This window comes from Taudactylus pleione, unplaced genomic scaffold (genome assembly GCF_031769625.1).
Source record: "Taudactylus pleione unplaced genomic scaffold, aTauple2 ptg000662l, whole genome shotgun sequence".
Taxonomy (NCBI): domain Eukaryota; kingdom Metazoa; phylum Chordata; class Amphibia; order Anura; family Myobatrachidae; genus Taudactylus; species Taudactylus pleione.
In genome coordinates, this window is record NW_028285064.1 from 626,441 (window position 1) to 638,589 (window position 12,149).

Consider the following 12,149-nt stretch of genomic DNA (forward strand, 5'->3'; position numbering starts at 1 on the left):
TTCCGAAATATGGAATCATTTTGGCATGACTGAGATAATGAAACCTTTGATTTTTGATGGTTTAATGTACACAAACTTTGTCTAAGGCACAAATTATTAAAAATATTGTATACAATTACCTTCAGGCTGTGTGTATAAGGTGTATATGAAACATAACTGAATTTAATGTATGTACACAAACTTTGTTCGAGCCACAAAATTATTGAAAATATTGTATAAAATGACCTGCAGGCTGTGTCTATAAGGTGTATATAACACATAAATGCATTTTGTGTGTATATTTGGGTCCCATTCCCAAGATATTTCATTATGATATGCAAATATTCCAAAATACGGAATATTCCATTAACCAAAATACCCCTGGTCCCAAGCATTTTGAATATCGGAGACCAAACCTGTACTTGGTTTAGTCCCAGAATGTATGAAGCTGCTCAGTGCAAAAACATTACCACGTAACTCCCCAACTGATGTTACCCCTATAACCAGTCCTACATCAATTCCTCCTAGACGTAGATATGGGCCTGCCCATGCTTACCCTGTAATTCAGTTTGCGACTCTGAAAATGATTTACACACTCTCTCTGGAAATAAAAAGGCGCAGATGACCCCATATACAGCACTCTCACCGAAAGCTCCACATCCTTTATTCTCATATAAATAAATCAGGCCTGGGGGAGGGGGTCGGGAACATAGATCCTCTTCTGGGGTTAGAACTCCATTAATTGTTCATTTCCGACAATGATCTCGTTAACGCGTTTTGCTGCAGAGAGAAGAGACGAATACAGCGGGTTACACACAGAAAAGCAAATTAACTTCCATGCAAGTTAAATCCATTGTGTAATATTTATAGCTAATAATAGAAAAGTGTAAAACAATTCCTATGACCTTCATAAATGCTGCTTTCCCACAGCTGTGAGTAGCAGGGCCCCCTCAGGACCACCATTTCCTACAAATGATCCCTGTACACTAGAAACATCCTCCATACATACAGGGCATGTAGCTAGACGGGGGTCTGCCTGCCTGTTATCTGGGATTGGCGGAGATTTAGCTCAAATTCTAAATAGGACAAATTAAGGTGATGACCAAAGCAAGCAATCATCTTCTAGCTATAATTTATCTAGTATATTCTATAAAATAGCTAGAATCTGATTGGCTGCCATGGGAAACACCTAAACTTTTCTTTTCTAAAAAGTTTGATAAATCTCTCATGATGTAACAAGAATAAAACTTCCACATAGGGAAGCGGAGCTACTTTTACTGTAACAGGGCCTGGTTCAGCAAGGAACGCAGTGGCTTATACGCACGCAATCAGCCGATTGTTGCGCACTGTGCATGCATCTCAGTGTGCGTGCGCAAACTAGCCACTGCGATTGGGACTGCGAACGCACAGAATACGCAGACCCATGGCAGAGTGATTGACAGGAAGTGACGTTTGTGGGTGGTGATGGGGGAGTGGTCAGGCGAACGCAGGCGTGCCGGTGCGTTTCAATGCCGTTGCAGGGGCGTGCATAAATTAGCCATGGGCGTCGCGCCATGCCCGATTTTAAAACGGCAAAATGCCCCTCCCACCCCCCTTCCCTTTTAGCAGTGTCCTGCTAAAACAGGGTGCCCTGAGCCTTCCCCACCCGCGGGTCGCAGTGGGAATAGTTGCGGTAACAGATCGCCGCCAGTAAATAGCCACCATGCGCATGCACACGGCATCTATTCACCGTGATCAGAACGATATATCATGCCGATCGTATGGTGTGTACGCCTGATTGCGTGTGCGCGGTGGACGTTCATCCCCTCGTCCCATCTGCTGTGCTGGTGAACGACGCCCTGCTACTGCATGCAGAATGGAACGATATAGATCATGCGGTCGTACACTGGATCATGTAGTGTGATATATATCGTTCCATCGCATCGCTCCGTCGTCTCACATCGTATAGTGTGTACCCAGCATTAGGTGATTTCTGCGGCACAACTGGGACACCCGTGCTCCTTTATTGACCAATTATTGGCATTTGCTGCCACCTGCTCAGTTAGATGAATCAGGAGCGCTGGGACCTTGTGTACAGATCACTGGCAGCTCAGATCACTATAACTCTGCCTGGTCCCGTCCTCTCACTCTCTCCCCCCCCCCCCCATACACCTGTAAGGGCAGATGATCAGCATGTGACCCCCGCTCACACTGTTGAGTCTGGCCTTCGAGGTGGTCTTCCAGCTCAGCAATGACTGTGTTGACACAAACCTTCAGATGCTTACAATAGCCGAGCGAGTATTTACATGAAGCTCCACAATGGCAGAGCGCTCGCTTCCATTTGTGTGGCATTCATGCAGGTCTTTGGGTGGTGAAATCGGAAACAGTGTATTTTATCTGCTTAAATTCTGCAGCGACACTTAACTCCCGCTGTGCCGGAGACCACCCTGACTAATGAGGAAACAAATCCCAATTTAGAATGACAGCTCCCCACGCTGATGTACTGGACGGGGCATTGCAGGCGTGGGTTCCAGCTGCAGCAGAGGAGATATTACACTAAACCCTGATGCACAATGAACTCTCATTTCATTTAGTCTCAGATATAAAATGTTGTACTGAGAGAACTGAAATAAAAAAAAAATTTATTTATTGATTTATTAACAGAGAGTTCTAATGCATTATACTTAAAATGTACATTTAATTCATAGGGGTCCATTTAGCAATAATCGCGTACTCCATGCAATCTGGGCGCGACGTTTGTGCCCATGATCGCACTGCAGTACGCAATATTAGCGCCGAAATTAAACGGCACCCGCAGGTACAGGGGGCTCTGAAAGGAGCCCGCCCTTGCGATGTGCCGGGAGTGACCGCATCAGTGGTCTCTATACGCCTGTGCCGGGGGATCCAACGCATGCCAGGTCTACAGACCACGCATGTGCAGCAGCCACTGACAGAGAGGGTTCCAAAGGAACCCTCACCCAGTTCGTTTTGCGAAGAATAGCCCACAGGCTGCAGCGGCACAATGCCATCTTTAGATGACGTTAGCTGCGGGGGCCAAGCTCCGGCTTTGTAAATCCGACAACACTGCATCCCCCATAGAAACCTACGGGGGCTGCGTCTGCGGTCGGAAAAGGAGGGGCTGCAGCAGATATTGGAGATATCTGCCGTGATCCCTCTATAACACATTTGGGGGGATACTAAATATTTGTGGGTATCCCCCGAAAATGGGTGTTTTTAGGGAATATGCCACAAATATTTAATGATAAATGAGGGCCCCATAGAGTTTAATGACCAGCACCCCCTAGTGGCCGAATAGCTATGGAAAATAGAATACATCACCGCCCAATGTATTTTTAATAACAAACCACGTCAGGGTTTTGAGCAAATTAAAACCGAAATTGTCTGGCCGAGCGGCTGAACACAGGTACTTATGTGGCTTTACACAACATGGAATTACAGGACGTATTAGCTTCTGTACACGTGTTCTCCTACACTTAACCTCAATACGCCGTGCGGCACGGGTGAGCGGCCAGGTTTCGTGTGACTCGGCTAGTGCCGAACATCTTTCTTTGCATCTTTTTCGCCCCCCGTAAATCCTTCTTAGTCTTATATGCAACACTTTTATATCTGTGTGTGACGACGTTTGTATACCAAGCACAGCAGAACTTGGCGTGGGAAAGAGCCGCGGCATCGTAGCAATGCGTATACAGATTCAGAGACTCGGGCGCACACAGATATACAAGTGACACATATCAAACGAATCAGTGCAGTCTCGTGAAGCATTTTGTCTCATCCGTTTGCATCTAAGAAGCATCTTTTGGGGCGAAAAAGACGCAAAAAAAGACCTGGCGCGCCGAGAAGGACTGTTAGGCGCGACTGCAGCAATAGCGTATATCATGCGATTTACATATGCGCCTTAGCTAGGGGGGGGGTCACTCCATCTGACTACAATACATATTTTCTAAGTTTGACAACCCGGAGATTTAAGAATGCAAAAGTAAAAACTCCCAGAATGCTCTAGCACTAGCTCAACTGAAAACAAGAGATATGGTAAGAACTTACCTTTGTTATCTCTGTTTCTACGAAGTCCATAGGGTCCACAGGGTTGACCTTGGGGTATAGGTTGGGAACCAAATCCGGGCACCACGCAGTTAAAGCTTTTAGCTCCCAGGATGCACTTGGGTCCACTCTCCCTATAACCCCACCCCCCAGCCAGAGGCACCTCAGTTTGTAAGTAGCCAAAGGCCGGAGGAGGAGAGAAAAAGAGAGAGAAAACTGGAACACTCTAGAACCATACTCACAGAAAAGGAGACGGGAAACCGGTGACCAGTAACACAGCCCATATGAAGCCAGGTGCGTCAGGGCGGGCGCCCTGTGGACCCTATGGACTTCGTAGAAACAGAGATAACAAAGGTAAGTTCTTACCATATCTCTTGTTTTCTACTTCAGGGTCCATAGGGGGTCCACAGGGTTGACCTTGGGGATGTCCCAAAGCAGTTCAACCAAGGGTGGGGACGCTCCTGTGCTGAGAGGAGAATCCGTCGCCAAAAAGGAAGCATCCTGAGAGGCAAAGGAAACCAATGCCTAGAACCTTAAAAAAAGGTTTGGACAGAAGACCACGTGGACACCTAGTAAGGCAAAACAGCCGAGGCGCCACAACGAGCCGCCCACGAGGGTTACATGACCCGAGAAAAAACAAGCCTCAACGACAGAAATGCCTACCTATGGGTAGGCCCCTGAGGAAGACATACGAGGCCATCCAGCCAACATTTCATTATAGGCCGGCCATCGTTTCCTGTGAAAACCAGAAACCGCAGACCACCAATAAGGAGTCCGATTACCATAAGGAACTTGAACGGATCATATAAAGCCAAAGAGGCCGGACCACAGTCAATGAGGCCACACCAGCCGAGAAGACTGGGGACTGAATGGCCGTACCATAAGTTCCAGAATAATATGGAACCTAAAAACCACTCTAAGAAGAAATACAGGGCGAGAGCAACTCACACCCTGACATGATGCCCTCCAGAAGAGGGAGCCACATGAGAACGCTCCCAATTCAGACACTCTCCTGGTTGATTTAAACACCCTGAGAGAGAGAGAGCTTAAACAATAGACAATGTAATGGCTATCACAACCAGCAGTTCCATTGACTGTCCCCGGATGGAACAAAGAACCACTACTAACTCCCCAGGAGTCCCTAGGGAGGACAAGTGGAGGCATAATCCAGAAAACACTCCAAAGGATGAACTGGATACCAGAGCGGAGCAATTCCATATCTTAACCATACCGACAGTGTAGAGATCCGCACTGTCAGGAAGGCCAGGCCAAGGGTGAAACCCAAGCCAGCCGGAAGGAATGCCAGAATATCTGAAAATCCTGGACACCGGAGGATCGTATCGACAGGTACGATACCATAAGAATTATGTGTGCCACAGTCCGTGGCAGATCCCAGCAAAGTCTGGCCTATCTGCTCTAAACATCTCAATGAAGACAGAGCCAGGGAAGCCCTAGGACCACAGTAGGGGCGCAGTCAAAGACAAACGATCCAGGTCCAGGGAAAAACAAGGACCCTGAGACAACAGGTCCAGATAGTGAAGCAGTAGGAACGGAGTATCGATGAGGAGACTCCGAAAATCTCAGTACCAGTGATGTCTGGGACGAACTGGAGCCCCCAGAAGGAAAGCCCCTCCGTCTCGAATTAAACTTCCGAAGACCTCGAGGAAGAAGGGAGACCGGAGGACACAGGTACACAAAGTGGAAGGACCACTTCACTGACAAAGAGTCACTGAAGGTAGCTTCAGTACTCCTGGAGCTGGACTGTAACACCGGTAATGTGTGATCAAGTCAGAAGGCCATGAGGATCAATCCCCTCAGGGAGGCCCCCTCTGCTCACCAGGAGTTGAAACCTCTCTTGGAGAAGAGACTAGTCCCCGGGATGCACGTCGCAACAGCTGAGGAAGCCCGCTTCCCAATGGAGAGCTCCGGGAATAAACACTGCAGAGTTGGCCAGGAGAAGACCCTTGGACTATGCCAGAATGGATGACATACCTGACATTGCCACCCAACTACCAGTGTTGCCTAGATGGAAGTCACTGTTGTGACACTGTCGGACTGAACCTATTCAGGTTTACCGTGACATATGGGTTAGGCCAGAGTGAAGGTCCAAGACAGCCTAAAGTATCAACAAGTTAAGTGGCAGGACAGAAACGACAGACGTCCAACTGCCCCGAAACGAATACGGACCAGACACTGTCTGTAGCAAAGAACACCCTGGACGAGATGGCCATAGCCACCCGGACAGAGACCAACTCGCCTCTGGAGAAAGTATCATCGTTCGAACATCGATCCGATGGGAAAAACTCGATCCATCTGGAGGGGAGTCAATTATGGCAAGGTCTGGAATGGAACTGAGCACATTCCACCCTACCAAAAGGTAGACACTCTGGTAGACCGCGCATCACAAAGAGTAATGACATATGTCGAATGCGTAGATATCCGCACACTCCAAGTTGAAGAGTGGAGATCTTGTCTTACGCCAGAAAAATTCTCAGAGTCTGAGAATCCAGCAGTGCTCCCAGATGAAGAAAACCCTGTGAGGGATGTAGGGAGGACTTTTTCTCCGTTGACTAATTATCTGTGCCGAGAAGAAGCCACGGTTATCCTGACCTGGCGGTAAAGTACCTTGGTGATCCTGCTAAAAGCAGGAGACCGTCCAGAGAAAGGAGCATTCGGATACCCTGAACAGGTGAACTGTCAGAAAATCCATAAGGCTGGTAAACCCCGGTGGAGTTGAGGACAGTCCCAAAAGGCAGAGCCCGAAACTTACAAGTGTTGCTGTGGCACAGCAAACCTGAACCCCTGCTGATGAGATGGCTCTGTACGTACCCGTAGGTACGTATCCTGAATACTCAGATATACCCTAAAATCCCCAGGTTCCAAACGTCGGATGATGGAGCATGGACGATTCCACCTGAGTCCAGGCACCGTTGGAATCTGATTCAGGGATTTGAGACAGAGTATAGGCAAATGAGGACCAGACGGTCACCGCCCCAGAAAGAAAGTAGAACAACCAGTCCCTCACTGAGATAGTGAGGTTGGCCGAAATAGCTCTGCTTACCACAAAGACTGTATAGCTTTCTGGGATTGTAAGGCCCTGATCAGGTCTGAAGAAGGGCCCATGTAACAATGCCTGTGAGGAGGCTGCCTGAGCAATGAGAGTACCTCACTCTGGAAATTCCCCAGATGTAGACCTGTCCAGTCAGGCTGAGGGTATATCCTCAGGTGTAGAAACAGGGTCGTCCGGAAGTCCAGGACTGCTCGGTACTGGATATGGTGGCCCCCATGGAGGCCGACAGCCTAGGAAAAAACAGGCCTTTAGGCTGACCCTGAGGACAAAAAGACTTAACAGAGTTAGTCCGAATGTAGTGGGAGTAGCTAAAGACGGTATCTCCCCATTAGTGATACTGCCAATGATGCAACGATCTTGTCAAGGTCAGGACCAAACAAGATCTTCCCCATGGAAGGAGTGTGCACCTCTGCTTTCCCATAACGCAGCCATAGGGTACTGCGGCGGATACAGACGCCGCCGAAACCCTGAAAGTTAGAAGACCGGCATCCCATGAGGTAATCCCACATATGACCACTGCATATTTTATGTGAGCGGCAAAAGATATTTGAACCTCAGGACGTGTTGGAGGGGAAAAACGTCACAAAAGCATCACCATGCGATGGCCATGGTAGGACGGGCAACAGGCCCTGAAAACGAGTACATTGATTTCAGGCAAAGTTACCACCTATGGATCCGTAAAATCCGTCCAGGCCGGGATGGGAGGCGTATTAATGCCTGTAACCCGATGATTAACATACAAATCCATCCCAGAAGGGGATTTCCATTACTTGTGAGGACCCTCAGGGAATGGGAAACAGGAGGCCTTTGTGACTCCTCGTATCTGGCGACAGCCAGACTCCCGCTATGAGATCCACCCGCTGGGCAGAAAACGGGAGATGTATGATACAGGTGCAGGATCGACATTCTCTATATCCAGAATGAACCTGGCTACCAGCCCCAAAGCAGGGATAATAATACTTGAAATCGGCTCCCCCCATGTGAGAGGGAAAGAGCCGAATATACCATCCAGTTCACGGCAGAGCCACTGGTCAGTAACCACAGGGCATATATCACGCCAATTAGTATTTCTATAAAACAACATCCACCAGGGTGGCCGTTGTGGTAATCCCTGCAAGGGGAATGACAGACCGATGTGGTATCGGAGGTAATTCATGTACTGTGAAAAACCCCGGCAGGGAGCGATAGTCTGTGACACAGGGGTAAATTGCAAGAAATTGCGAGATACCCCGAGTTCAAAAGGGCAGTATGGTGAAGTAACTCCAAGCGAGTGACGACAATGGGGCCCGCCCGGCGATCCTCAAAGGAGAGGATCCTGAGAAACAACGCCCTTTAAGGGGGTCGTGCAAGGGGCCCGGCACCAGATGGTGCCGCATACATAAACCTTTCTGAGTTAAAATCCTCTGCACTAATTCCTGCAGGCTATGACTTGCAGGATCGCAATAATGGGTGCAGTATCGTGTGCAATCTCCTGGTCAGATATATCTGACTATCTTGACGGAAATATTAAGCAGCGCCATACCGGTCCTGACTGACGCTAAGATTAGCTGCAGGGACCCATTATCAGCGTATGCAACTCACAGTTCCATCTAAAATATGGCAACGTGCAGCACGCAACAGTATGTGACAAACCTCACAGATATTAACAAATATATATATGTGAGGTCTCAGAACCACCCCAGGTACACCTGTATTAGGGCAGATAAAGAAAAGGGATAGATATACACTGACAGGTGAGAGAAAAAGCAGACAGTCAGCACTAGCAAAAGTCACATACAATGCAGACATATATATATATACATACATAAGCATGACATATAATATACTGCACAATGTCGCTACATTCAACTGCCCAGATTCAGTGTCTGGGAAGGCTATAGCGCTGTGTACACTCACCCAAATGGCCAGGTACGCAGGGGGACTGGGCTCACTGACATCCTAAGAGTTCTGCAGCACCACAGAGAGAAAATGGCCACTGGAGACCTCAGAAGAAGCGTGGCCCGCGGAGGAAGCAGCTCAGCGACGCCAGACTGTAGTATTGAAAGGCGCGCTGAGCTGAGGGGAGGAGCCGCTAGACAGGGAAGGCTTCCTTCCCTGGCTAGCAATTAACCCCCCGGGATGCCGGCTCCCGCTGCCGCTATAATCCCTGGTGGGCTAGTGGACACGCGGGGTATGCCTCCATGGAGGGGGAGCCCGCCGCCACCGCTAGCGCCTCCGGTCTGTCCCCAGAGACCGGAGGCATAAGGCTGCATATTCACACGTGGATCACCGCAAGCGGTGACCACGCGACTTACCTGTCCCCGTCGATCCGGCAGCAGCCCAGGGATTCCTCCAGAGCCCGGCTAGTACAGACTCTGGGGTCCCGCTGCGATCCCCAGATCTGTACTGGCGTCGCAGCGCCGGCGGGGTGTAGGAGCGGCAGCTCAGACGTCCATTGGACAGTCTGATGCTGCCGCTCTGAAGAGTAGTAAAAAATAATAAAATAAAACTCTTTTAAGCTTAGGGGCTGCTAAGCAGCCCCCCTGCAGTAACGGTGACCCGACTCCGGCCGGGCACCAACTTAAACTGAGGTGCCTCTGGCTGGGGGGTGGGGTTATAGGGAGAGTGGACCCAAGTGCATCCTGGGAGCTAAAAGCTTTAACTGCGTGGTGCCCGGATTTGGTTCCCAACCTATACCCCAAGGTCAACCCTGTGGACCCCCTATGGACCCTGAAGTAGAAAGTCATTTTATTCCATTAATCCATCTTAATATCATTGGTAGTCCTGCCTAAAGTGTTGTCCCAAGGAGATCAAAAAAGTCAAGATGAGAGAACACCAGGAAACAGGTTTATATGAGAGAGTGACACCGGTCGGGTGATGGGGTAATACTTAGGACTCCATAGTCTGTGATATAGCACTGTATGGTATGGACTAACCTTTACTGAGGATGTGTAGTTCGGGCCCCAGTAAACAATCCTTAATATCAGCGCTGCTCTCTATCACTGCGCTGTTACAGATGACGCTCCCCTGTAGAGTACAGCTGTAAGGAGAGACAGAAGAGGGGTGACATGTAGGAGCTGCCATGTTGTATCCTCTGCGGAGATGAAAAACTCACCATAGACTACAACATATTTCACTGCACCAGATATAGGGGTAAATGCAGAATTCAGACGATTTTATTGAGCCCAAAACATGGCAGAATACAATCCTCACATTCCTTTTTGGTATTTTATAATAGCTTTTTCTAATTCGGATCCAGCTGTGTAAAGCCAGGAGAACTGACCCAGACACAAGTCATAGTACAGAGGACGCAGAGAACTGTATTCCGGGAGGTGAGGAAAATAAACATATGAGGGATGTGAATGGAAAGCAGATTAGAATGTGGGGACGGGACAATGCGGAGTGACCCCCCTCACCACACAAGGCAGCTAGGACAGAGATCTTTCAGATAGGGCTGGGGGGTGGGGTCTTGTGTATGTGTGTGTCCTCACTGGGGGGGGGGCCTTGGGGCACAAGGAAGAAAAGAGGAATTATCAGCATAGTAAGATGCTGGGAGGAGAGGAAAGGGGGGAGAGAGAAGATTACACAGATCTATGTGTTAAGACAGCCGGACCACCTAACAAGAAAAGAACGAAACACCTCTGCTATCAGCACGGGCCTGACCCCACCCCACCCACCCGCTGGGTACGCACGCCTTGTACATTACATAATCATAGGTCAAAAATGGCTAATAATGAATAGTAATAGAAACATTCACTAATTATTGCACACACGGATTTATTACAATGTTCTTTCATTTGGGATCTGATATTTAAGGGTCTTAAGTTTTTATATCTATATGTAACAGGGTAGCCATGGGGTGCTTGAGATCTAATGCAGTTATAGTTACAACAATGAAACTGGAAAAATAACATAGTACAGAGCAAAAAACACAACACAGTCTTATTAAAAGCCAATAAACTGGTCATTAGATGCTGTTATTATCAGCGTATAAACACTTGTGGCTCCGCATCATTGTAGCAGATACAGAGCACACATATTCTGCAGCGCTTTACAGAGAATATTACAGTCACTTACATCAGTCCCTGCCCCAGGGAGCTTACAATCTATATCCCCAGTCACATGGGCACACACGCACGCACACTGGGGTTCATCATTTTTGTCAGGAGCCAATTAGCTTACCACTAGGTTTTGGGATTTTAGGAGTAAACAGGAACCCATGGAGGAAAGCCACGCTAAGGCAGGGAGAACATACAAACTCTACACACATGGAGCCTTGGGGTTGGAATTAAATCCATGTCCTCAGTGACGTTAGGCAATGCTACATTTTCTAGCACAGTATAAAAACAAAATGCATAATTGTATAATCATCAAAGGTGCTACCAAAGGCATAGATTTAAAATAAATAATATATAAATAATAATATTCTGTTCATAGTTTTTGGCAATAGTAAATGTATAAATGCATATATAGATCAATATAAATTTATTATATGATGGTAGGTCGCAGCTGGATTAGGGTATGTAGTGCATTGCATCTTAGTGTCAGTTCTTACCAGATATAGTCATTTAAGATATCTCTGCCTATTCAGTGTCAAGCCCAGTGGTGGTGAAATAGTTAATAGACTGACATTTTGTATTCAGGAGACAGTGACACCTAGTGGGAGAATAAGACATGTTCAGCTACCAAGGTTTGCATTGGACATATTACCTGTCATGTACGGTTACTCCATTCATGATAATGCAGTTTGTGATCTTCACTCTGTCTTTGATGATGCAATTAGAACCCAGAAGGGAATGTTTTATAGAGGTCTTCTCTCCGACCTGCGTTTGGGCCCCAATCATGCTGTCTGGACCAACCTGGTGGGGAGCAACAAAGATGGTTACCTTCCAGTGCACAGTATGGGTGGAACTCATGGAATTACGCACAGGCCAACCTGCCGCTCGGCCCAGGAGCCGAGAACTCGAGTCTGTTCAATTTGAAAACGCGTAGCTTAGCGATCGCCCCGATTTCGTAAACCAACCTCACGCTCCAATCAGATTTTCCAATATGAGTTATGGGAATCAGTTTTGGGGGTCACACA

At 47.9% G+C, this 12,149-nt stretch overlaps 1 protein-coding gene across 4 annotated transcripts in view; it reads right to left on the minus strand.

Moving 5' to 3' along the window:
- Positions 1–611: 611 nt before the first annotated feature.
- Positions 612–12,149, minus strand: part of EIF2B3 (eukaryotic translation initiation factor 2B subunit gamma) — a 40,609-nt gene continuing 29,071 nt past the window's right edge. For all 4 annotated transcript variants that reach the window (XM_088455598.1, XM_088455600.1, XM_088455599.1 and 1 more), the window contains exons 10-12: positions 11,777–11,925; positions 10,003–10,106; positions 612–759 (exon numbers count right to left, since the gene is read on the minus strand). In XM_088455598.1, the coding sequence (XP_088311724.1) occupies positions 707–759; positions 10,003–10,106; positions 11,777–11,925 (306 nt within the window). In that variant the 3' untranslated portion in view covers positions 612–706. The remainder of the gene's footprint in view (positions 760–10,002; positions 10,107–11,776; positions 11,926–12,149) is intronic.